This window comes from Mobula birostris, chromosome 11 (genome assembly GCF_030028105.1).
Source record: "Mobula birostris isolate sMobBir1 chromosome 11, sMobBir1.hap1, whole genome shotgun sequence".
Taxonomy (NCBI): Eukaryota; Metazoa; Chordata; class Chondrichthyes; order Myliobatiformes; family Myliobatidae; genus Mobula; species Mobula birostris.
In genome coordinates this window covers 10,480,035-10,506,322 of record NC_092380.1, presented here as the reverse complement: position 1 = coordinate 10,506,322, position 26,288 = coordinate 10,480,035, and the positions used below count along the sequence as shown (strand labels likewise).

The 26,288-nt window shown below is 42.2% G+C and overlaps 1 protein-coding gene and 1 long non-coding RNA gene across 11 annotated transcripts in view; one reads left to right on the top strand and one right to left on the bottom strand.

Moving 5' to 3' along the window:
- The window catches only part of LOC140204804 (epsin-2-like), a 64,656-nt gene that overhangs the window by 30,020 nt on the left and 8,348 nt on the right, over positions 1 to 26,288 (bottom strand). For all 10 annotated transcript variants that reach the window (XM_072271619.1, XM_072271618.1, XM_072271613.1 and 7 more), the window contains 4 exons: positions 19,881 to 20,414; positions 16,316 to 16,552; positions 13,977 to 14,089; positions 11,431 to 11,496 (listed from right to left, as the gene is read on the bottom strand). In XM_072271619.1, the coding sequence (XP_072127720.1) occupies positions 11,431 to 11,496; positions 13,977 to 14,089; positions 16,316 to 16,552; positions 19,881 to 20,238 (774 nt within the window). In that variant the 5' untranslated portion in view covers positions 20,239 to 20,414. The remainder of the gene's footprint in view (positions 1 to 11,430; positions 11,497 to 13,976; positions 14,090 to 16,315; positions 16,553 to 19,880; positions 20,415 to 26,288) is intronic.
- On the top strand, positions 15,925 to 25,632 carry LOC140204806 (uncharacterized). Its single transcript, XR_011887712.1, has 3 exons — positions 15,925 to 16,016; positions 20,267 to 20,356; positions 25,355 to 25,632. It is a non-coding gene; the product is annotated as an uncharacterized lncRNA (long non-coding RNA).

Genomic DNA, 26,288 nt, shown 5'->3' with positions numbered 1-26,288 from the left:
TGTCAGGGTAGGGACTTTATATGGGCAACACTTTTTTTTCCTGTTTTCCATGGGTAAAGAGAATACAGCTGCTTCATTTTAAGGAGTATCCCAAAATGTTTTATAGAATACTTTCAAAGAATTGCACCCAGCCAAAATGATTGGGTCTTGTCTCTCAGTCTGCAAGGATTCAAAGTGACTCAATCAGGCCCCTATCTGTCTACTGCCAATCATTAGTAAGACGATGTATTGACAACACTTACTCACTGGTGTGGTGTTTCACCCGGACCACTCCGCACCAGATCTTATCACAGCCCTGGTGCAAACACCTATTCCCCAGAAGAGAGATGAGAGGAACTGCCTTGTGGAAAAACTCTCCAGTGATTGAAGTCAATCCTTGCAAAACAGAAGGTAGTTGTGAATAGTGGAAGTCATCAGTACATCACAGGAACCAGCCTCCCCTCTAGGGGCTCTGTCTGTACTTCTCGCTGTCTCAGTAAAGCTGCCAGCAGAATCAATGACCTCACCCACCCACATATTCTTTCTTCTACCTCCTCCCATCAGGCAGAAGATACAAAAGCCTGAAAGCATTGTATCCCACTGTTAACAGACTCTTAAATGGACTTCCTGGATGAAAAGATGGACTCTTACCTCATAATCTACCTTGTTATGAAATTACACTTCATCATTTACCTGCATTTTTTACACTTTATTCTGCATTGTTATTGTTTTACCTTATTCTAGCTCCATGCACTGCATAATGATTTGATCTGTACAAACAGTATGCAGGACAAGCTCTTCACTGTATCTAGGTATGTCAATAATAAACCAATACCATTCTGAGCCCCAGAATATCACTATAGGTGTTATGTGCTGGCCCAACTATTTTCAGCTGCTTTGACAATCACTTTTCTTCCATCTCAAGAATCATTTTCTGATGATTGTACATTGATCATTTCTATTACAATCCTCAATAAATGAAACAGGCCATGCCTACATACCTCAAGACCTAGAATTCAGGTATGAGTTGATAAATGGCAAGCAATACTCATGCCACAAAAACCACCAGACAATCACTAGCACCATCAAGACAACTGAATGATCTACCCTTGATGGAGAGTTCCCACTTGCCAACAACACTTAAGAAACTCGATACCATCTGTAGATGCCATGCAGCTATTTTCTGTCTGTATTGTATTTTGTGGTGCATTTATTATGGTCATCTGTCACGTGGGTTGGGGCATTGTAGAAGCAAATAAGTATACTTACGTATTCATGCTTTGTTTAGTTTAGTCGAGTTGACATGAGAGGGTAAGCAACAGAAGGCTATTATTTTTGTTGATCACTAACTTAGTTCGACTGCTTAGTTACACTAATTGGGACATTATTGGAACGCTAACTAGATCGCTAACTTCACTTAAATACATTAGTTCGACCACAAACTTTGTTAATTCGCTAATTGGAATGCTATATTGCTAATTTAGTTCAGTTAGTTTTATATCACCACAAAATTGTTTGTCTTTGCTGGTTTCGCAATAAAGGATCAGACGTACCCTTCTCGAATTTGGAACTTTGTTATTTTGGAAGCGCGCCATACAGTGTCGATCTCCTGGCTTAATCTCCCAGCAGTTTCGGTTTGTTTAAAAGTAACTGCTACACCATCCAGGACAAATCAGCTTGCTCACAAATTGTACCCCATCCACAACCCTAAACATTCAATCTTGGCGTAATCAAAACGTTGGAGAGTTATGTGCAATTCAGGTAGCCCCAATACATGAAGGATGTGGAAGCTTTTGAAAGGGTGCTGCCTGGTTTAGCAGACATGAGGTTGCACAAACTTGGGTTGTTTTCTCTGGAGCATCAGAAGCTGAGGGAAGACCTGATTGAAGTATGTAAAATTATGAGAGGCAGTCAGTCAGAATCCTTCTCACAAGGTAGAAATGTCAAATATTAGAGAACATGCATGTAAGGTGAGAGGGGGAAATGGATATGTGCAGGACAAGCTGTTTTTTTTAAAAACGCGTAGAATGGTCGGTGCATGAAACGGGCTGGCAGGAGTAGTAGTGGAAATAGATATGATAGTGATGTTTAAGAGGCTTTTAGATAGACATATAATTGTGCAGAGAATATAGGGGTATTGATCATTTGTAGGCAGAAGAGATTTAGTTTCATTTGGTGTCGAGTTCAGCACAGACATTGTGGGCTACAGGATCTGGGCTCCACTCTTCTATGTGACTGTGGCGCATACAATAACTAAATGCTTTGCAGTTACTTGCCAAAGACCTTCCCAACTCACATTCTCCATCAGCAAGGACAAAGGTAGCTGATGCATGGGAATAACATCATCTGCAAGTTCTTCTCCAAGTCACATAATACCTTAACTTGAAACAGATCACTGGTCTGTGCCACATGCCCTAAAACCTAGAAATGCCTGCTCATTAGAGTACCTATTCAAAGGAACTCCAGGATTTTAAGAAGGCAATTTACCACCACTTTCTCAAGGACCATTATTACGTGCTGTGTCGTATGACATGGACGATCATGATCCATGACCATGATTGTTCTTGGCAATTTTTTCTACAGAAGTGGTTTCTCATTGTCTTCTGGGCAGTGTCTTTACAAGAGGGGCAACCCCAGCCAGTTTCAATACTTTTCAGAGATTGCCTGCCTGGTCACAAAACCAGGACTTGTGATATGCATCAGCTGCTCACACGACCATCCATCACCCACTCCCACAGCTTCACGCGACCCTGATCGGGAGGCTAAGCAGGCGTACACCCTGCCCAAGGGTCACCTGCAAGCTAGCGGAGTGAAGGAGTGCCTTACACCTCCTTTGGTAGGGACGTGTCTCCGCCATGCCACCTGATTCTCAAGGATAGCAGGGATAAACAATAAATTCTGGTCTTGTCAATGATGTCTAGATTCTGCATAACAAATAAATAAGTAAAAACAAAAACAGATCTTCCTTCACAACCTCTGAATATTTGCAGTGTTTTAAAGGTAATGAAATATCATATGGAATGTGGTAATACAGGATACACACCATTCAGTTTATACACAATGAGCTCCCACAAACAGCCATTTGCTGACAGCCAAAAAGATTTGGGTGAGGGACAAATACTGATCAGCCACTTGGAATCGCTCCCACAGTTTTCAAAATCAGAATCACCAAAGTTCACAATTGAACCAAAATTGCCTGAGTGATAAGAAGCAGAGGGTAGTGGTGATAGGAAGTTTATCTGATTGGAAGTCTGTGACTGGTGGTGTACCACAGGAATTGGTGCTGTTTGTGATACAAATTAATGACAGATGTGACTATAGGAGGCACGTTTAGTAAGCTTGCATATGACACAAAAATTGATGGTACTGGATAGTGGGGAAGGTAGCCTAGGACTACAGTAGGATATCTATCAGTTGGAAATTTAGACGGACAAATGACAGACGGAATTTAATTCTGACAAGTGTAAGGTGATGCATTTTGGGAAGTCAAATACAGGCAATCTCTGGGTTACAAAACAGTTGCCGACTACAGCCCCGGCACGATGCAGGAACGGCAGGGATACAAGGAGATCCGCACTAAGCTTCGACAGAAGGGAATCGACTCATTCCTCATATACCTGGAAATTTTGAGAGTGAATATCAAGGGCATGAAGATGTCGTTTAACTCAGCAGAGGAAGCGAAAGATGCTCTGAAATCATCGCTGCTGGGAGGTATGGGAGAAGACCCTGGGAGAAGAACTTGCAGATGAAGTCCACACACCCCTCGGGAGGAGATGGAACTGCATTAAGAGCTCAGACCAGCCTATATGCACACTCTAACAGGCACGGGCAAGTTAATGTCCTAGGTGTGACGTTTTCTGGTTATTCTTTTATTGGAAAGTCATTCGATGCACTTTTGTATTTAGCTAATTAAGGGGCCAATTTACTTCTGAGTATTGCAGGTCAGAGTTTTAAGGTAATGGCTCAGTTAACTTGTTAGTACAAGGATAACATGCTAAGGTGATACAAGTCTGCCTAGAATATACATTTTATCTTTTACTTTCTAAAGTGATATTCAATACACCCAAATGTCATACATCATCAAGAATGAAGCTGAAAAATAGCAGTTTGCTCTGAATAACTTCAGTTGTACATGTTCATTTCGGGTTATGTCTCCAGTCGAGTTGTTTACATTCCCGGGCGCCAGATAAGATGTCACTGGTGTCGCCGCTAAGAGACGGTCTATTACAGCAACAGTCCCTCACAAGAGGGCTGTTGCAGTGTTGATTGTGTGTTATATTTGAGACAGGAATGGTTTTAATTATATAGGTGAACAGGTTTGACCAGGTTTTTTTTCTTGTCTCTTTGATATGATTGTCTATGAGAACTGCTTTGCCTTTCTAATTTGTTGTGCTAGAAGGGGGCGGTTATTGTCCAGTGTCTGACATTGCTAAGTGACACTCACAAATGTTACAAAGTAAAGGGTTGAATGGGAGGAGGAGTGGGGGGGGGGGTGGGAAGGGGGTAACTCAGGGCTCCACCACCAACTTACAACAACAGATCCAGGGGAAAATGAGCAATACAGATAAATTAGAAAATCTTACTATGTTATCATTTAATATTAGAGGATTAAACTCTCCCTACAAGTGTTCAAAGGTTTTAGATTTCTTACGCAGAAAGAAAATAGATATAGCGCTGTTACAGGAAACACATCTTGAACCTAATGACATTCCCAGGGTTCAAAACCACTTTTATAAACCCATTGTGGCATCAGCTGATGGTACTCGTACGAAAGAGTTATGATATTAATGAGATGTAGTATTAACATATCAACTGAAAGGACTGGCGCCGACAATAAAGGACACCTAGGTAAAAAAAAAGTTGCATTCATTAGCCTATATGCCCCAACTATATTCGAGGTTGAGTTTTTTTCCCTCAATTACCTCACAATTACTGAAGTTAAGTGACTACCAACTATATGTTGGTTCAGACATGAATGCTTTGGTAAACATTAACCTTGATAAATCTTCCTCAACTATATCAAGCTCTCAAGAATCTGCTTCCAAAGCACTTAACCTCTTTCTAATGGATTTAAATTTAACTGATGCGTGGAGGGTGTATAATCCATCTGCTAAAGACTATATCTTCTTCTCCACAAGACATAAAACTCTCTCTCGGATAGATTACATTCTTCTATCCTCCGGTCTGCTGCCTTTGGTACACTCAATAGAATTTATGCCCAGACATCTATCTGATCACAACCCAGTCATGTCTATTTTAATTATGGCAAAATTAAAAATAAGGCTACTAGGTGGAGGTTTAACTCCACTCTTCCAAAAAACGACGGATTTCTAACAAAACTGACGGAATTTATAAATTTAAATAAAAAGTATTTCGGATGTGACAGTGATTTGGGACTCCATCAAGGGTTTCTTACGAAATAATGCTATATGGTTCAGTTCCCATCTACATAAAAGCCGGCTTCAAAAGATTTCCACCCTAGAAGAAGAATGTAAGGTTTTGGAGAATGATCTCAAAAGGAGATACACCATAACAAAAGAAAACGAGCTCAAAACAAAACAAGCAGAATTAAATGATTTATTAAGAAGCAGGGCAGAATATATGATCCATATAACCAAACAAAAGTATTACACAGAAGGCAGCAGACCGAGCCATCTTTTGGCACTAACGCTCAAACAACAGGAAGCTATAAAGTCTATACCAGCAATTATGATGTGCTAAACGTGGGGAAGTATCTTCAACAGAGGAAATAAACGAGACATTCAAGAATTACTTTAAAGAACTGTATACAAGTGGCTCAGTTCCTTCTGAGAATGACTTCACAGATTTTTTTAGTGGATTAGACTTCCCTATGTTGTCATTGGAGAACACCAAAACTCTAGACTCTCCTGTTACACTGGATGAGCTACTTAAAGCAGTCAAAGCTACAAATAAGGGCCATACGCCAGGTATAGATGGCGCAAGAACACTAAATTATGCTTTTGGAAATGGTGCTTTCCATAGAGATCTAAACACAGCCCTGATCACAGTTATACCTAAGTCCAGTAAGGACCCCTTGGAGCGTGCCAATTACTGTCCAATCTCCTTGATAAATGCCAACCTCAAAATATTTTCCACAGTCTTAGCCAGTAGACTTGAGACAGTAGTTGGGAAAATAATTAGCCCAGATCAAACGGGCTTTATCAGGGGATGTCATGCATCTGATAATATTTGCCCGCTCTTACACATACTGAGTGCAACACAAAAAATCCCGCCTGCCTGTTGCCTGCTATTTCTAGATGCTGAAAAAGCGTTTGATCGCCTTGAATGGCCATATCTTCGGAGCATTCTAAAAAAATTTAAGTTTGGCGATAAATTTATCAATATGATTCAAAGGTGTTTCTCCCTCCCCAGATTAAGGTTACAAATGAGGTCCTCTACTTGGATATTAAAGTTAATACTTCCCTATCGTCTGAGGCCAAAACAAATTACTGTTTAATTTTGAAAAAAATAGATATTAATAGATGGAGACACCTGCCAGCATCAGTCCCAGCACGTATATCGGTTATTAAAATGAACATCTTACCCTGCATTAATTTTATCAGCTCAATGATCCCACTTGCACCTCCAGCAGGATATTGGCAAAAACTGGACTCCTTACTATGATGCTGTGTTTGGAACAGTAAACGACCCAATATAAAGTGGTCAGTTCTACAATTCAAAAAGTCGGATGGGGGATTGGCATGCCCAAATTTTAAATTGTATCACTGGGCATTTGTATTAAAAAGTCTTAGCTATTGGATGGAGGAGGATAAAGTTTTGTCATGGAAAAATATAGAACAAGAGCTAATAGCACCAATAAGGTTGAAGGACTTTCTCCTTATAGGTATGTCTACCAAAAAATGTGATTTGTATTACGGTCCAATTTTAACCCATATGCTACAAGTGTTTAGAGCAACAGCAAAATTCCTAAAACTTAAAAGCGTATGGTGCAAATCATCTCCATTATGGAACAATAATCATCTTCTACCTGGGGGGAAACCATTCACTAACAGAACTTGGGAGGATAAAGGTACTTTATACTTTATTGTCGCCAAACAATTGGTACTAGAACGCACAATCATCACAGCGATATTTGATTCTGTGCTTCACACTCCCTGGATTACAAATATTAAATATTAAAAATAGTTAAAATTAGTGAATATTAAAAATTTAAATTATAAATCATAAATAGAAAATAGAAAAATGGAAAGTAAGGTAGTGCAAAAAAACCGAGAGGCAGGCCCAGATATTTGGAGGGTACGGCCCAGATCCGGGTCAGGATCCATTCAGCAGTCTTATCACAGTTGGAAAGAAGTTGTTCTCAAATCTGGCCGTACGAGTCTTCAAGCTCCTGAGTCTTCGCCCGGAGGGAAGAGGGACACAAAGTCTGTTGGCTGGGTGGGTCGTGTCCTTGATTATCCTGGCAGCACTGGTATTACTACTCTTCAAGATATTAATGGGGCAAGTACTACCCTTACCTTTCAAGAACCGGTATCTCGATATAATATTGATAAACACTCTCTTTTCTTCTACTTTAGAGTAAGATCAGCTTGTAAAGCCTATGGGGTTCCCTGGGGGTCAGATTTAAAGGGCCATCCCATTTGAAGTTGGATACAGAGTGCTCCAGGAAAGATAGTGTCATATATCTATGATAAATTAAACTCCCAGAAATATATGCCCACATCAGGAATGAAAGCCTGGGATAGGGACATATATGAATTGGGACAAGACTTAGACTGGGATGCGATTTGGGATAATGTTGCCGGTGCTTCGAAAAATCCAAATCATTGGTATATACACTTGAAATTTTGTCATACAGCATATCTAACACTGAGAATTAGACATCAAATGGGACTGGTTCCTGACCCATATTGATCATTTTGCCCCCACGGAACTGTTGGCTCTTTTATACATGTTGTATGGGAATGTCCAGGGGTTTTAGGTTTGTGGGGGAAGGTTATCAGTATTCTTACAGAACTAACAGGGGTACAATTACTAATGGACCCCACTGTACATCTTCTAAATGATGACTCCCACCTTTCCCTTACGGAAAAAACACGTAAAGTCTGGCTGACAGGCCTGACTGCAGCTAAGAAGATTGTAGTTCAGGGTGGGAAACCTCCCCATGATATTTCAAATACTCACTGGCTTCGGAGCTTTTTGGACATTTCTTACCTGGAACTATCATCAGCAAGAGTAAATGATGCATGACCAAACACAATCTTAATATGGACAAATTTGATATCTAACTTAAAATTAACCTCTGTTAAAATAGGAATGCTCTGTCTGTGTATGCACTACTATTCAGTTGGTTGGTGGAGGGGAGAGGGCTGGGGGGGAGAGAGGGGTGGGGGGAGAGAGGGGTGGAGAGTGGGTGGAGATGAGGAAGAGGATGAGGGGTGGAGGGGGGGATGGTGATGAAGGTTAGGGGGTGGCTGGGTTAAACAGTCAAAATGCAATCAGCAACTGGTTGTATTGAATGTAATTTGTTGGTGTTGCAATAAAACACTAGTGATTAAAAACAAAAGGGTTTCATTTCCGAGAATAATTCACAACCAAAATTTTTCTAGTTGGCAAGGTCCTGCATGGCAGGCTAGTCTGGAAGGTTAGATCTCATGGGATCCAGGGGAGCTAGACAATTGGATACAAAATTGGCTTAGTGGAAGAAGCCAGAGATGACAGTGGAGGATTGCTTTTCAGACTGGAGGCTGTGACCAGTGGTGTGGCACAAGATCAGTGCTGGATGAGAATGTTATTAACAAAGATAGTGAGTCTATTTATTTATCATTGATTGAAATTCAGCGTAGAATAGGCCTTCCAGCCCTTCAAGCCATGCTGCCGAGCAACCCCCGATTTAATCCTAGCCTAATCGCTGGACAATTTATAATGATCAATTAACCCACTAACTGGTATGTCTTTGGGCTACAGGAGAAAACTGGAGCACCTGGAGGAAACCCATGAGGTCACAGGGAGAACGTACAAGCTCCTTACAGACAACATGATCTGGATGAACTTGGAAGTGGGTCTAAGAATGGTAGATTGGATAAGTTTGAGGTTTTGCATTTTATCAAATTGAAGCAAGCCTGGAGTTGCATAGTAAATGGCAGGGATCTAGTCAGAGAATTCACGGATACATAATTATTGAAAATGGCAACACAAGTAGATAGAGTGGTGACAGTGTCTGATATGCTTGCCTTCATCTGTCAAGGCATTCAGTACAGGAGCTGGGATGTCATGTTGAAACTCTACAAGTCAGAAACACAAAAGATTCGACAGATGCTGAAAATTCGGAGGAACGTGCACAAAATGCTGGAGGAACTCAGTAGGTCAGGCAGAATCTATAAGAGAGGAATAAACAATTGACATTTCATCGGGATTGGAAGGGAAGGAGGAAGAAGCCAGAAAAAGGTGGAGGGAGGGGAAAGAGTAAAAGCTGGCAGGTGATAGGTGAAACTGGGTACGTGGGTGGGGGTATGAAGTGAGAAGCTGGGAGGTGATATGTGGAAGAGGTAATGGGCTGAAGGAGGAGGAGGCTGATAGAGGACAGTGGACCACAGGAGAAAAGGAAGGAGGAAGGACAACAGAAAGAAGTGATAGGTAGGTAAGGTATAAGGAAGTAGTAAGAGGGGAGCCAGAATGGGGAACGGAAAAAGAGAGAAGGGGGTGGGAATGAGAAATGACCAGAAATCAGTGTTCATGTCATCAGGTTGGAGGCTGGCCAGATGGAATATTGGGTGTCGCTCCTCCAACCTGAGAGTGGCTTCATCATAACTGTAGAGGAGGCTGTGAACTGACATGTCCAACTGAGTAGAATTAAAATGGTTGGCCACTGCGAAATCCCGTCTTTGTGGTGGATGGGGTGAAGGTGCCCGACGACAAGGACCCCAATCTATGTCAGGTCTCGCCAATGTACAAGTCTTTGATGAAACCACAATTGGAGTATTTTGCACAGTTCTGATTGCCAAGCTGTAGGTAGGATGTTATTAAGATTAAAAAAAAATGCAGCAAAGATTCACAAGGAAGTTAATAGGATTTGTGGACTTGAGGTACAAAGTCAGACTGGATTCTGGGTGCTTTTTATTTCTCTGGAGCATAGGAGGCTGAGGATTGACATTATAGAACTATATACAGTATAAGGTGGATGGTTATAGCCTTTTTTCCCCCAAGTGGGGGAGTTGGTGGAGTCTAAAGTAGAGGACATGGACTTAAGGCTAAAATGGAAAGACCTAAACTACGGGCTCCCAACCCAGGATCCATGGACCCCTTGCTTAATGGTATTGGTCCATGGCATAAAAAGGGTTGGGAACCCCTGATCTAAAGGAATGCGTGGGGAAATGTTTTTATACAGAGTGCAGTAGAATGAGCTGCCAGAAGCAGCTGTAGAAGCAGGCAAAATTAACATATGGAAAACACATTTCGACATGTACATGGCATAAAGGGATATGGTTCAAACTCAGGCAAAGGGGACTAAACCAGATAAGCAACTGGTTGGCACGGGTGAGTTGGGCCAAAGAGTCCATCTGTGTGCTGTATAACTCTACAACTCTATGCCATCTTTATGGTTCTGATCTGATTGAATTAAGCAGGGAAATTTTACTTTGCATCCCATAGTTGACAGTGCATGATGCCACTGAAAAACTGAAGTATTTCCAGAGTCAGCTTTCTTCAGCCCCATCGTTCACACAATGGAAAGTTACAGTTAGCCACTTACCCAGGGTGCGCATATTTTAACATGGAGCATATACACAATACAAGAGTAGAAGTCAAGCTTTTGATTCCAGACTAAAACCTCACCGAAATAATGACAAGAAAGAAGACTGTCCATTTTTATGAATGTTGCAAGGTTTTACAATGTAGGACACTACAGCACAGTGCATTGGCACATGATGTTGTGCCGACCTTTTAACCTACTCTAAGATCAATCTAACCCTTCCTTCCTACATCGCCCTCACTTTTCTGTCATCCATTTGCCTATTTAAGGGTTTGTTTAATTCCCCTAAATGTTTCTGCCTCTACCACCACCCCAGGCAGGATGTTCCACACACCCATTACAGTATGTGTGAAGAACTTACCTTATACTTTTCTTCAATCACCTTAAAATTACACCCCCCCCCCCATATTATCCATTTCTGCCCTTGGAAGAAATCTCTGGGTGTCCATTCTGTCTATCTGTACCATACTTTTAATTATGTTGTTATTTTGGTGTAGCTACATTTAAGTTCAACCATCAGAGACACAAAATAGTACAATTAAAATCAAGAGACTTCTGAGCTGTGGTTGATGGTGTTTGGGGTAGAAACTCTGCTTATCAGAGTATGCAAGCTGGTTTTAGGTTGCAACTCAGAAATATCAAAATCATGCACATTAAAAGCAGGTGACCTTCAACTTTGAAATTAACCATTCTGTCCTATCAGTCCTAAGTGATCCTACCTGTGCAGTCAAGGTTGTCACAGTGTTTCTTGATTGGCTGCCAGCTGTTGTGGCACATTTGAAAATCTAGATGGGTAAGGAAAAAAAATATTTAGAATGTCGCAGAATATTAAATACTGTAATAAAACAGTGCAGGCTTCTTTGTAGCTTGTACAATTTCTCTAACTTGTGCAATTCAGGAAATAGCTCAGCTGCTCACTGCGGTGAAGCGCATGAAGTGCATGCATTAGGCATCTAAAAGGTCTCAAAGGGAAGTTCAGCATTGCTTTTAATCTTTTATACTCATTGGAGTGGCCGAAAATACTCCATCATGTATAATTACTGTATATCAGACTGATTGTGAGAAAGTGGCAGGTATGCATGAAGCCAATTGATCGCGCAGTGAATCGATTGGGCCTTTCCTTTGGCGCAGGCTTTAGAGAGTGCACGATTATTGACTCGGCGGGCTCTGTTCATTGCTCTCACACTATAAGTTGCCCGGCATGTACTGTTACTAACACGACTCAGTAAAAACGTTTAATCATACAACTCCGTTGTCATTCTTGCTCCGTGCATACATAATGGTCACTGTTATTGCTCAAGAATAAATGACTCCCCACCACCCAGGCCATGCTCCCTTCTCACTGCTGCCATCAGGAGCCTCAGAATTCATACCACCAGGTTCAGGAACACTTATTACCCCACAGCCATCCATCTCTTGAACCACAGGGGGATAATTTCACTCAACTTCACTTGCCCCATCATTGAATTGTTCCTAAAGCCTATGGATTCACTTTCAAGGACCCGTCATCTCATGTTCTTGATATTTATTGCTTATTTATTTATTATTATTATTTTTTCTTTTGTATTTGCAGAGTTTATTGTCTTTTGCACACTGGTCGTCTGCCCTATAGGGTCTTCTATTGATTCTATTATGGTTACTGGATTTATTGAGTATGCCCGCAAGAAAATGAATCTCAGGGTTGTATATGGTGACGCATGCACTTTGATAATAAATTTATTTTCAACTTTGAACAGTCTCATAATTTATTTTATTTTACTGGCTTGCATCTGAGTCTGAATTGAGGAACATTTGGAAAGGGCATTAGTCACACCAGCTTTTTCATGTGATGAACTGTGTATTTTTACTTTTGCTGTTTCTGACTGACTGTTCAATTGTCCCAAATTGAACAAAGGGTATAAGGAATATTTAATTGGACTGGCATGGTTAAAAAAGATAAACCTAAGAGATTCTGCAGATGCTAGAAATCCAGAACAACACACATAAAATGCTGGAGGAATTTAGCAGATTAGGCAACATCTATAGAAGGAACAAACAGTTGACATTTTGGGCCAAGACCCTTCATCAGGACCAGAGTCTCAGCCCGAAAAGTCGACTGTGTAATACCATCCATAGATGGTTAGAAATACATCATTTGACAAAGCAATATTTGAGGAAAAGCTAGATTGTTTTCTCCAAGTTGAAAGAACCTTCCTGGGTTAAGTAATCTTCACATTCTGTATTCCCTTGGGCTAGCGTCAGATTGGCTGTTATGAGTAAGTGTACAGATGTCCAGTGCTACTGTATGAGAGCGGCTCAGTAGCGTAGCGGTTCGCACATCGCTTTGCAGTGCCAGTTACACAGGTTCAATTCCCGTTGCTGTCTGTAAGGAGTTTGTATATTCTCCCCATGATCACAGAGGTTTCCTCCCACAAGCCAAAGTCGTACCGGTAGGTAGGTTAATTGGTCATTGTAAATTGTCCTGTGATTAGGCTAGGGTTAAATCAGGGGTTGCTGGGTGGCACGGCTCGAAGGGCCAAAAGGGCTTGTTCCATGCTGTTTCTCAATAAATAATTTTTAAAAAAATCAAAAATCACAGACTTGACTACTTGCAAGCAGCTGAAAGGACAGCAATTCTATTTTCTCATTGTATAGCTTTGCTATAAATATCTGCTGGAAGGCCTCAATCTGAAACACTGATTATCCCTTGGCCACTACAGATGGTGTTTGTTTTTAGACTGTCAGGTTCACGTGAAGTATCAATAGAAATACTGTACACCAACAGACTAGGGCTGACCTTTAGGAAAGGTTGGTCACTTCAGCTTACTTGCTACCTTACAATATCAATGAGTTGGGGGTGGTGCGAGGATCAAGCATGGATCTAGTCAGGCCGGGGGGGGGGGGCGGTGTGGTACTCATTGAAACCTCTCAGATTTTGAAAGGTTGTATCACCAAGGAAGGGTGTTTGCTATAATGGGGGCGTCTCGGACCAGAGGGCACAGCTGCGGAATACTCTTCACGACAGAGATAACGAGGAATTTCTTTAGTCAGAGGGTGGTGAATCTGTAGAATTCTTTGCCACAGACCGCTGTGGAGGCCAAGTCAATGGGTATATTTAAAGCAGAGGTTGATAGATTCTTGATTAGTCAGAAAATTACAGGTTATGGGGAGAAGGAAGGAGAATGGGGTTGAGAGGGATAATAAATCAGCCATGATGGAATGGTGGGGCAGAATCAATGGGCAGAATGGTCAAATTCTGCTCCTGTGTGTTATTGTCTTTTGGTACCTGTTCTGCCTCTTCCCGACTCATGGCCAGTGCCAACTGTAGCTGCAGCTCCTCTTCACCGCTGGTCTGAGGCCGTGTCTGCTCCAGCTCAGAGGAGATCTTCGGTGAAGTAGCTGTGAGCAGAGAAACAAGCAACAGACAAGGAGCGTCATTGTGAGGACAGTCCAGTTTTTACACTTGGGTAGTTACACTATCCAAGCTTCTCACCTGCAACTACAGGGCACGGTGCCAATTCGATCACAAAGAAAGATTGCAAATTTCTGAACAATCATTTTAAACACTTCCATTAGATCAACCCTCTCCCGCAATAAGGAATTCCACACCATTTATACAATCTTTTTTCATCATTTAATTCTTTAAACTCAGATAGATGCCACTATCCAGATGTGAAGGCAAACTGGTGTATCCCTCAACAACAGTATATCAACAATGAATTCTGCACAGAATAAAATGTCAATTTTAACCTCTTTAGAGGTACAACCGGTGAGATAAAAATTACTGTTTCTAATTATTGTGTGCCTTACTTTCTTAGTTGCCCAATAATGCTACATTGAGATATTTATCTGTAGTGGGCAAGAAAGAGTGAAAAGTGTACCATGGCTATTACTTGGCAAGGCAGTGTAGTGGGTCAGCGTGTTCCACACTATCAAGAAAGCTCAACACCTCTGCTTTCTGAGGTTTAAGAGAGCTGGACTAACATGACCTTCTACAGATGCGCAGTTGAGAGCATCTTCACATGCTGCATCGCTGCACAGTATGGTAACTGCACTGCACCGGACAGGAAGGCTCTATAATGGGTAGTCAAAACTGCGCAACGCATCACTGACACTAGCCTATCTGCCATCAATGACGTATACATAGAAAGGTGCCGGAAAAAGGCCTGCAATATCATGAAGGATCCCACACAGCCTGCCCATGGACTGTTTGTCCCACTCCCAGCATGGAGGAGGCTATGTAGCACCCACACCAGGGCCATCACACTCAAAACCAGTTACCTTCCCCAAGCAGTAAGGCTGATCAACACCTCCACCCAGTGACCACCCCTCCATACCCCCACCACCATTACTTTTATTTCCTCTCAGAATCACCTTATGTACGGACACTCCTGTACCTAGCATTACTTTATGGTCATACGATCAGTCCAGTATATAACAGCTGTAGTGGAGCGTGTATCAAGCTTCAAATTCCATGGTGTCCACATTTCTGAGGATCTCAGCTGGTCCCTGATCTCCTCCATCCTGAACAAAAAGGCGCAACAGCAGAGCATGAAGAAAGCTCACCTCTGTCCCAGGATACTGGCAGACTTTTACCGCTGTACCATTGAGAGCATACTCACCAACTGCATCTCAGTGTGTTATGGCAATTGTCCCGTATCAGATCGCAAAGCACTCCAGCGTGTGGTGAAAACTGCCCAACGGATTATCGGCACCCTGGGCAGGGCGAAAAGCATTATCAAGGATGCATCTCACCCTAACCATGGACTTTTTACTCTCTTCCCATCTGGTAGGCACTACAGGAGCCTCCGCTCCCACACCAGCAGGCACAGGAAGAGCTTCTTCCCTGAGGCTGTGACCCTGCTGAACCTCTCATCACAGCGCTAATCAGTATTGCACCCATATTGTACTGTCTCAGTACTTTTATATATTTGTGTGCTGTAGCACTTACTTTTTATTCGCAGTTATTTTGTAAATAACACTATTCTTTGCATTTCTGGTCAGATGCTAACTTCATTTCATTGGCTTTGTATCTGTACTCGGCACAATGACAATAAAGTTGAATCTAATCTAATCTAATTATTGTGCTTTTTATTATTATTTTCCTTGTCTCATTGTGTTTTTTTGTGTTGCATCAGATCCGGAGTAACAGTTATTTCATTCTCCTTTAAACTTGTGTACTAGAAAAGACATTAAACAATCTTGAATTGCTTTACAGCACCAGTGATCACCAATGGAGCTTCAATTCCCACTGCAGTCTGTAAGGACTTTGTGTGTTCTCCCTGTGAGGCGCTTTGGTTTTCTCCCACATTCCAAAGACGTACAGGTTAGTGAGTTGTGAGCATGTTATGTTGGTGCCAGATGAGTGGCGACATTTGCGGGCTGCCCCCAGCACAATCCCCGCTGACTGGTTGACACAAAACAATGCATTTCACTGTGTGTTTCGATGTTCATGTGACAAATAAAGTTGATCTTTATCTCTAGGCTAGTGGTTGTTCTGCACTGTGTTAATATGAAAAGAATTATAATATCAATGAGAGTTTAGAAAAGGGTTAAAACATTACCCATAACAACTCTCTAATATATCCACACACACACACAAAAACACAAGGCTTGGCTACTTACAGCCGTGGTAGGAAGCAGGTGACCCACCCACTTTGCTGCACTCATCTGATTGGCTAGTAGACAGGTTTGGGTGGCTGGAACCCCGGCCGAACATAATCTGGTTGTTGCTGCCCACTCCTGTTGTCACACTTGACATCCGCTCTTTTGTCTTCAGTGCGTGACTGCGCTCGACTCGAAGCCTCTCGTCATCCTTCAGTAGGGCGATGAGCTGTTTTGATTTCTCCCTCACATTGACACCTGGTTGAGAGAATCGATTGGAAAAGTTCACTGAAACTAAGCAATGAGTAGAGTTAAAGGAAGTCATGTCTGAATAATCTGCTGGATTTCTCGGAGAATGTGATTAGGAGCATAGAGAATGGAGGACTATCAGATGTTATGTATTTAGATCGATTGACAACATTGCCTGTTTATTTATTTCTTTATTTATCGATACAGCAAGATAGCAGGCCCTTCATGTCCCTTGAGGCTGCATTTTCCAATTACACCCTTCTGACCAATTAACCTACTAACCCGCATGTCTTTGGAATGTAGGAGGAAACCGGACACCTGGAGGAAGCCCACGTGGTCCTGGGTAGAATGCACAAATGGTAGCAGAATTGAACTGGGTTCACCGGCGCAGTAATAGTGTTACGCTAAGCTACTATGCCACAGGCACAAAATGCTGGAGGAACTCAGCAGGTCTGGCAGCATCATTGGAAATAAGTAAACAGTCGACGTTTCAGGCCAAGACCCTTCTTTGGGACAGGATTTGGCCTGAAACATTGACTGTTTACTCTTACATAGATATTGCCTGGCCTGCTGAGTTCATCCGGCATTTTGTGTGTGTTGCTTTGGATTTTCTCTTGTTTATGATGCTACAGTGCCACCCCAAATTATGGATTATGGAAGCCAACAGATAATGTCCCAAAGCACAGGTTGTTCAGCAATGTTTTCAAGGACATAGAATTAGAGCTATTATAAGGATATGGATTGAGAATTAGTTATTGGACAGAAAGCATTCCTTTTAGGCAGCCATACTTCCCATATGCCTTGGTCATATTTATTATGCATAAGTGAAAACCTTTAAAGAGAAGAATTCTAGGTACCAAGCAGCATAAGACACCATTAATAACAACATCAGACAAGTAGAAGTAATGGGTTAAAGCATTACTGTCCTGGGCGCTGGTGAAAATAGTGGTTTATGACATCATCGTGCATCCGATTCTGCTTTTAAAATACATTTTATGTACTCGACAGTTATTGGTTCAATTAGCATGTTAAGTTATAGAAAGTGAATGATGCTTCGGTAAAGGATTTGTTGTGTATATTTCAACAGCTTGCAATTTTTGTCAGACACCTCTCCATTGCTCCAACTGAATTTAGTTGTAAAGCATATTTTTTTCTCATTATACTATTATCCTGGGCCTGAAGCCATATTTTTGTTGCTTTCACCTGACTCTTGGGTCCCTAAATCCTTCCAGCTGAAGGGATTTTCTCTCCACAAGCCTAGGCCAGCTGGATTCACGGATGGTTACTGATTATTTGGGCGACATCTATTATGAACAGCTTCCAGACAGTTGTGGGGTTCCTGGATGGACCATAAGACATAGGAGCAGAATCGGGTTATTTGGCCCAACAAGTCTGCTCCGCCATCTGATCATAGCAGATTTATCAGATCCAGAATCAGGTTTAATATCACCAGTATTTGTTGTGATATTTGTTAACTTTGAGCGGCAGTACAATGTAGTGCAAAAACAGAAATAAAAAAGTAGTGAGGTAGTGTTCATGGTTTCAATGTCTAATCAGAAATCAGATAGCAGAGGGGAAGAAGCTGTTCCAGAATCGCTGAGTATGTGCCTTCAGGTTTCTGCACCTCCCTCCTAATAGGCACAATGAGAAGATGGCAAGTCCTGGCTGGTGGGCATCCTTAATGATGGATGCCACCTTTTTGCAGCACTGCTCCTTAAAGATGTCTTGTATAGTACATATATTATCCCTCTTAACCCCATTCTCCGCGTAACCTTTGATGCCCTTATATCAACCTCCATATTAAATATACCCATACCTTGGCCTCCACAGCCATCTGTAACAATGAACCCTACCCTAAATGATGCATAACAAATATCACGGAACTTAAACAAAACTCTTCCTTTCTTTGCTTCCACATGGTTAATTTTCATATTCACTAATGTCAAATAGTATTAGAATGACTCTATTTTACTCTTACAAACACTAACTCAAAGCTGCTACAGTCTGTGCAATATTAACCAGCCTCTTCTTATACCTGTGGTCAAAGGGTTTGTTTCCCACCACTGACATCTCTGAGCCACAATTCGGATGAGTTTTACTAAGTCTCAAACCACCAAAAGGCTGACTGCATTCATGGCATTTAAAGGTTACATACTGGAGTCTTTTAATAGCAGACAGCTGGAGGGTTCAGTCCACTTATTTTGACCACATTTTTAAAAAAATTATTTGGCACAAAAAGAGTCTTTGATAGTGTAAATGTAACTTTTTAATGAGCTTTTTAAAATTTGGGTCAAAAGTTCTGAACTGCAACAGCTTTATCTATCAAAAGCTATCCATGTCAAGGGACGGTAGTGTAGTGGTTAGCACAAGGCTTTACAGTACAGGCGACCTGGGTTCAATTCTTGCTGTTGCCTGTAAGGAGGTTGTATGTTCTCCCCCGTGATTGCGTGTGTTTCCTACGGGTGTTCCGGTTTCCTCCCACAGTCCAAAGTCCTACTGGCTGGCAAGTTAATTGGTCATTGTAAATTGTCCTGTGATTTGGCTTGGATTAAATTGGGGGACTGCTGGGCACTGTGCCTCGAAGGGCCGACTCTGTGCTGTATCTCCATAAATAACCCATCACAGAACAGTAATCAGTAAGCTTGAGAAGACATCTTCATCTGAGAGTTTTAACTAAATTCTGAGGCCTCTGTCATTCAGGATCGACCACGAGTGTTGCATCCCAGCTGTCTAGATACACAAGCCAGGGGGAGTACAATATGGAGAACAAGCTGTTTCTCATGTAACAAGCTGCCCTGCTCCACGCATCTGACGAACCCGAAGGAATGGCAGAGACCGATACAGTTTGGCACCAGAAGCGTCACAGGATTTGCCAGTCAGCGTTGAACTCAACGTAGGACCGCCAGACTAAATTTTATCAGACATATATTAGGCAATATTGAATTCCATTGTCTGCTTAAACCCACCTGCCTCGCAACTTTGCGTACTGTGAGCAAAGGGAGCCTCTGCAGGGAATATTATAACCAAAGTGACATCGCCCCTGTTATACATTCTGAAGTTCTGGCCCAACGAGCCTGTGCTGCCCAATTACACCTAAGTGACCAATTAACCTACTGATCCGTACGTGGGAGGAAACTGGGGCACCCCGAGGAGGCACGTACAAACTTCTCACAGGCAGCACCAGGAATAAAACCCAGGTCGCTGGCCCTATAAAGCATTACACTACCATGCTGCCCATGGTTTGCTGAAAGGCTTACTAGTTCCTGTAAGGCACTCTCCCACCCATCAAAATCCGTGTGTATTACTTCAACGAAATCACAATTAGATATTTTATTACCCTGATCCCTTCCATCTCGATCAATGTACTGAAAGTCCTTCAGCGTCTGAATGGCAAAGATGTTTTCCTTGCACTGCTGCGCTACCCGTTCGGAGCCTGTCTTGATCAGGTAGTCCATCAGCATCAAGGCCTTGTACACGTGACGCCAATTCTTGCCGTGGTCATTGAGGCGCTTCCAGATCATGCTCATAATCTCTGTGAAAGCCACCACGTTGTAGGTTAGGTCTGAGATTTCTGCCATCAGCGAGCTCGAGGGTCCCCATGGGTCATTTGACGTAGCCTCCCGTACCTTTATCTCTGCTTCAGAATAATTGTTTACAATGTTTTTCATCTGTCTTCGAAGAGATGAGGACGTCATGGTTGACTGCTTTGTTTTCCTTCTGCAGCGCTCCTCTCGGAAGTCAAGTACTTACAATTTCTGCACAGGAATGTGATCCCTTTTTCAGCCTGACTGAAGCTCCATGCTGCCCTAACAGGTGCTTACTTATCAAACTTGTTCCACTGACAGTTCCACCTTTGTCACATATCCAACACCTAGAACAAGAAAACAAGAGATTGAGTCAACATCATACTTCTGTGAATGTTCCTGGGGTTACTTGAGTTACCGTCACCTTCCTGTCAGCTTGAACCAGTCTGGCCATTCTCCTCTGACATCTCTCATTAACAGAAATGGCACTCACTAAATGTTTCTGTTTCCACACCATTCTTTGTAAACTCCAGAGCAGGGGTTCCCAACCCCCTTTTAATGCCATGGACCCTGGGTTGGGAACCTCTGCCTGTTGTGTGTGACAATCCCAGGAGATCAGCAGTTTCTGAGATATTCAAACCACCCTCTCTGGCACCAACGGTCATTCCACGGTCAAAGCAACTGAGATCACATTTTGTCCCCCATTCTGATGTTTGGTCTGAACAACAACTGAACCTCTTGATCACATCTGCATGCTCTTATGCACTGAGTTGCCATAGCGGCTGTGGACGCCGAGTCTTTATGTATATTTAAGGCAGGGGTTGATTCTTGATTGGTCAGGGTATGAAGGGTTACAGGGAGAAGGCAGGAGGTTGGGGCTGAGAGGCAAAAATGGATCCGCCATGATGGAATGGCGGAGCAGACTCTATGGGCATAATTCTGCTCCAATATCTTACGGTTTTATGGTGTTGCTGCCACATGATTGGCTAGTAAGATAATTGTATTAACGAGGTGTACAGATTTACCTAATAAAGTGGCCACTGAATGTAGTTTGGAAAGCGGTTCACTGTCTTTATCTAGAGTAGCACAATCCTCTATTCTGCAGAAAGACAGTGAATTGGGAATAGTCTATTTTATTGAAACTACGAGACCTGGCTGGTGGCGTAGTGGCATCAGTGCTGGACTTCGGGATGAAAGGTCCTGAGTTCGAATCCAGCCGGCTCCCTTGCACGCTTTCCATCTGTGCTGGTGATCTCTTTGGAAACTCACCCTGCAGAAGGCAATGGCAAACCACTGCTGTAACTTGCCTCGTACGCAGTTCCCCACTACGTCAAAGAGGCATGAAGGGAAATGGAGGCGAACCGGAGAAACTCCGAATGCGATGTACCTTTCCTATTGAAACTACATTAAATATGATACAACTAAGTTCTAAAAGGTCAGGGGGCTTTCCAAATGTAACATGCTCAAATTAACATTTAATTATCAATTTTTATTGAAGGCCTGGTGAAGTTATTCCACTCACAGTTGGCTTAAGTACGCACTTTCACTTTTTAAACCAATTGCAAAGTACGATGACAATGGATTAAAATATAAATCACAATTCCTGCTATTTATACCAAACACATTCTTGTCTTGTGCTTCCATCTAACAAAGAATTTCAGAAAAGCTACACTGACAGTGCCAAAGACCCTTCCCACCCTTCCTGCAATCTCTCTGATCTCCTGCCATCAGGCAGAAGGTACTACAGCATAAGAACTGGTACTGTCAGGCTGGGTAGCAGCTTCCTGCAGACTGTTCGGCTTCTCACCACCCTGCTGCCACCCAGCGCACATGTACACCCTGTCTGAATGCCCTGCCCACCCCCTCTCCCCCAACTCACCCTGCACTGGTCACTCATCTTTTATTGCTGCTGTTTCACAGGTTTATACAACTGCTTTCTTTATTGGAATAGTGCCAGTAACATCATACCGATTTTACCGTCTTACAGAAGCGAGCACTTCACGAGAATCTGCCAATCTTCAGCCCATGTCACTCAGGGATAGAACTGCATTTTCTTGCCTTGAAGTGCACGATGACCTATATTCTATCTCATGTGTTGCAACATTCCAGATAACATCTGCTTTACCACAGGCACCACCACAGGACATTATTTTTAGTTGCCAAGACAGGCGCATACCTGTTACCATACTTGAAAAATAATATTTGCAGCATTAGGGAGAAAATACAAGGGTGTGGGATGAATTCAAAAGCTCCATTAGAGAAATGGCTCAGGCAAATTTGCCTCATGCTAGGCGACTTAGTTCTGGGCTGTGGCATTTTGTAAATACCGATATAAATTGAAGTTAAGTTGGAGTTTAAGATTCACTAGGCATTATTCTGTAATCAGCAACTACAATTACCTAGTTCAGCAGTAAGGAATAGAATTCCAACCAGCTAACATTAGAGCAGGATTTCCATTATTTTCACCAAGCCAAAATGTTCAGTTACAACAGATGGAATGTTGGCGCCAAGATGGTGGACATATGGTGAGCCTCATTGCCAAGTTCAGTCAATAGATGAGTTACAAGGAAGAAGATTCACTTTGCAAAGCTTTAATGCTAAATGATTTTTTTGAAAAAGTAAATGATTTCTGAAAGCAAATACCAATCTAATTTTGCACTGATGAATATTTCAGTCAGACTCTGTATAATAGCAACTGACATGCAGACTGATAGCTTCAGTTCCTTTACCAAGTCATAGGGTTGTACACTCAGTGGCCACTTCATTAGATACAGGCGTGTACCTAATAAAGTGGCCGCAGGTGTGCTCTTCTGCTGCTGGAGCCCACCCACTTCAAGGTTCGACATATTGTGCGTTCAGAGATGCTTTTCTGCACGCCACTATTGTAATGTGTAGTTATCTGATTTACTGCCTCCTTCCAGTCAGCTTGAATCTGTCTGGCCATTCTCCTCTGGCCTCTCCCATTAACAAGGCGTTTTCACCCTCAGACATCTTACTCATTGGATGTTTTTTTGTTTCTTGCACCATTCTCTGTAAACTCTAGAGACTGCTGTGTGTGAAAATCCCAGGAGATTAGCAGTTTCTGAGATAGTCAAACCAGCCCCTCTGGCACCAACAATCATTCTACAGTCAAAATCACTTAGATCACATTTCTTCCCCATTCTGATATCTGGTCTGAACAACAACTGAACCTCTTGACCATGTCTGCAGGCTTTTATGCAATTGAGATGCTGCCATGTGATTGGCTGATTAAATATTTGCATTAACGAGGTGTACGGGTATACCTGTTAAAGTGGACACTGAGAGATAACGTAAAATTATTACGCCACTGGACCTATGTGAGTTAGCTGACCTCTGCAGTGGGGTAAGAATTCTGCTTTACTGTGTATACACCATAAGGTAGAATTATCGCTCCGCTGCAGAGGTGAGCTTTTGTGCTGATTCCACAGGATTATACAGATCCTCTGGAAGCAGAGCTAAGCAAAGGGGAACCATGAGGAAAGAAAGAGGCAATGTTCATCTAATACAAAGAAAATTAGGTATCAAGAAATGTGGGCATCAATGTGGTTCCACCTGAGGCAAAGTTCATTATCTTAACCAGATATTTGTTTGACAAGATGCATAGAAGCCAGAAAATAACTTGCAAGCTGCAACATTAGCAGAAGATTCTGAATTAAAACCATAAAACTCAATTTCTGCTGGCCCACGGCCCTAATTAACTACACAAAAGAGGTTAGGTTGTCCAAATTTCTGATCAAACAATTCAGTTAATAACAGTGCCATAAATCTAGAGGAGAAAACTAGGTTTACCGAAGCACTGAGTCAGATTGCTGGCAGCTATCCAACATGCTCTGCTGAGAAATACTTTTCAGAATCAGAATCACGTTTAATATCACCAGCATTTGTTGTGAAATTTGTTAACTTTGTGGCAGCAGTACAGTGCAATACATGGTAAATATGGAAAAAAACTGAATTTCAGTAAATACATATATACTGTATATAATAGTTAAATAAGTAGTGCAAAAAACAGGAAATAACAAAAAAAATGTAGTGAGGTAGAGTTCATGGGTTGAATGTTCATTCAGAAAACAGATGGCGGGGGGAAAGAAGCTGTTCCTGAATCCTTGAGTGTGTGCCTTCTGTACCTCCTCCCTGATGGTAGCAATGAGAAGGGGGCATGTCCTGGGTGGTGGGGGTCCTTAATGACGGACGCCGCTTTTCTGAGGCACTGCTCCTTGAAGATGTCCTGAATGCTATGGAGGCTGGTGCCCATGATGGAGCTGCCTGAATTTACAACCTTCTGCAGCTTATTTTGATCCTATGCAGTGCTCCCGTGCCCCAAATACCAGACGCTGACGCAGCCAGTTAGAATGCTCTCCTGTTGACATATGCGAGAGTCTTTGGTTACATACCAAATCTCCTCAATCTCCAAATGAAGTATAGCCATTGTCCTGCCTTCTTTGTAGCTGCATCGATATGTTGGGTCCAGGATAGATCCTCAGAGATAGTGACACCCAGCAACTTGAAGTTACTCACTCTCTCCACTTCTGATCCCTCTATGAGCGCTGGAGTGTGTTTCCTCGCCTTACCCTTTCTGAACCTCAGCTGTGGCAGCGTGTTTGTGCCCTTGAGCAAGGCACTTAATCACACATTACTCTAGTCTGTGCGAGGAGTGGCACCCCACACAGACTTCCAATCTGCGCCTTGTAAGGCATGAAAATGCCCGACGCAGGCCTCTCATAGTCTGAGTCGACGTTCCCTCCCTCCTCCACCCTTTCTGGTCCACAATCGGTTCTCTGGTCTTACTGACATTGAGTGCAAGGTTGTGTAAATTGATTTATTTAGAGAAACAGCGCAGAATAGGCTATTCTGGCCCTTTGAGCCGCATCACCCAGCAACACCCAACAACCCCCGATTTAACCTTAATCTAATCATGGGACAATTTACAATGACCAATTAATTAACAACTGGTACATGTTTGGATTGTGAGAGGAAACTGCAGCACCTGGAGAAAACCCACACATTCCACAGGGAGGACGTACGGATGACATAAGAATTGAACTCCAACACCTGAGCTGTAATAGTGTCATGGTAACCACTACGCTATGGGTAAGGTTCTGTAACTGAATGTCAATCAGTATTATTCAGAGTGCCTTTCACCAGAGAAACAATCATCAGTATTTTCAGATAAACTGTGGAATTAGCAACAAAAGAAACAATGAATGCTATTCACAATGAAATAAATCTGTAATAATTTCTAATATAAATAAACCTCTGTTTACCACAGCAAATATGCAAGAAATGGACTTCATACGAGGGAACTCACACTAGTCCTCATAGAGGGATCAGAAGTGGAAAGAGTGAGTAATTTCAAGTTCTTGGGTGTTGATAACTCTGTCGATACGTTGGGCCCAGGGTAGATCCTCAGAGTTACGAAGCATGCATGACAGTGGCTATATTTCATTAGAAGTTTGGGGAGATTTAGTATGTCACCAAAGACACTCGCAAATTTCTACAGAAGTACCATGGATAGCATTCTAACTGGCTGCATCACCATCTGGTATGGAGGGGTCTACTGCACAGGATTGAAATAAGCTGCAGAGAGTTGTAAACTTAGTCAGTTCCCGAATGGGCCCTAGCCTCCATAATATCCAGGACATCTTCAAGGAGCGATGCCTCGGAAAGGCAGCGTCCATCATTAAAGACCCCCAATCACCCAGGTCATACCTTGTTCTCACTGCTACCATCAGGGAGGAGGAACAGGAGCCTAAAGTGATTCAGAAACAGCTTCTTCCCCTCTGCCATTCCAATTTCTGAATAGATATTGAACCTATGAACACTACCTCACTACTTTTTCATTTCTATTTTTGCACCACTTATTTATTTTTAATATATATAATATATAATTATATTTACTGTAATTCAGAATCAGATTTAATATCACCAGCATATGTCATGAAATTTGTTAACTTTGTGGCAGCAGTACAATGCAATACATGATAAATATAGAAAAAAACTAATTACAGTAAATATATAAATGTATATTAAATAGTTAAATTAAAATAAGTGGTGCAAAAACAGAAATTTAACGAAGAAGTATTGAGGTAGTGTTTATGGGTTCAATGTTCATTCAGAAATCAGATGTCAGAGGGGAAGAAACTGTTCCTGAGTCGCTGAGTGCGTGCTTTCAGTCTCCTGTACCTTCTTCTTGATGGTAGCAA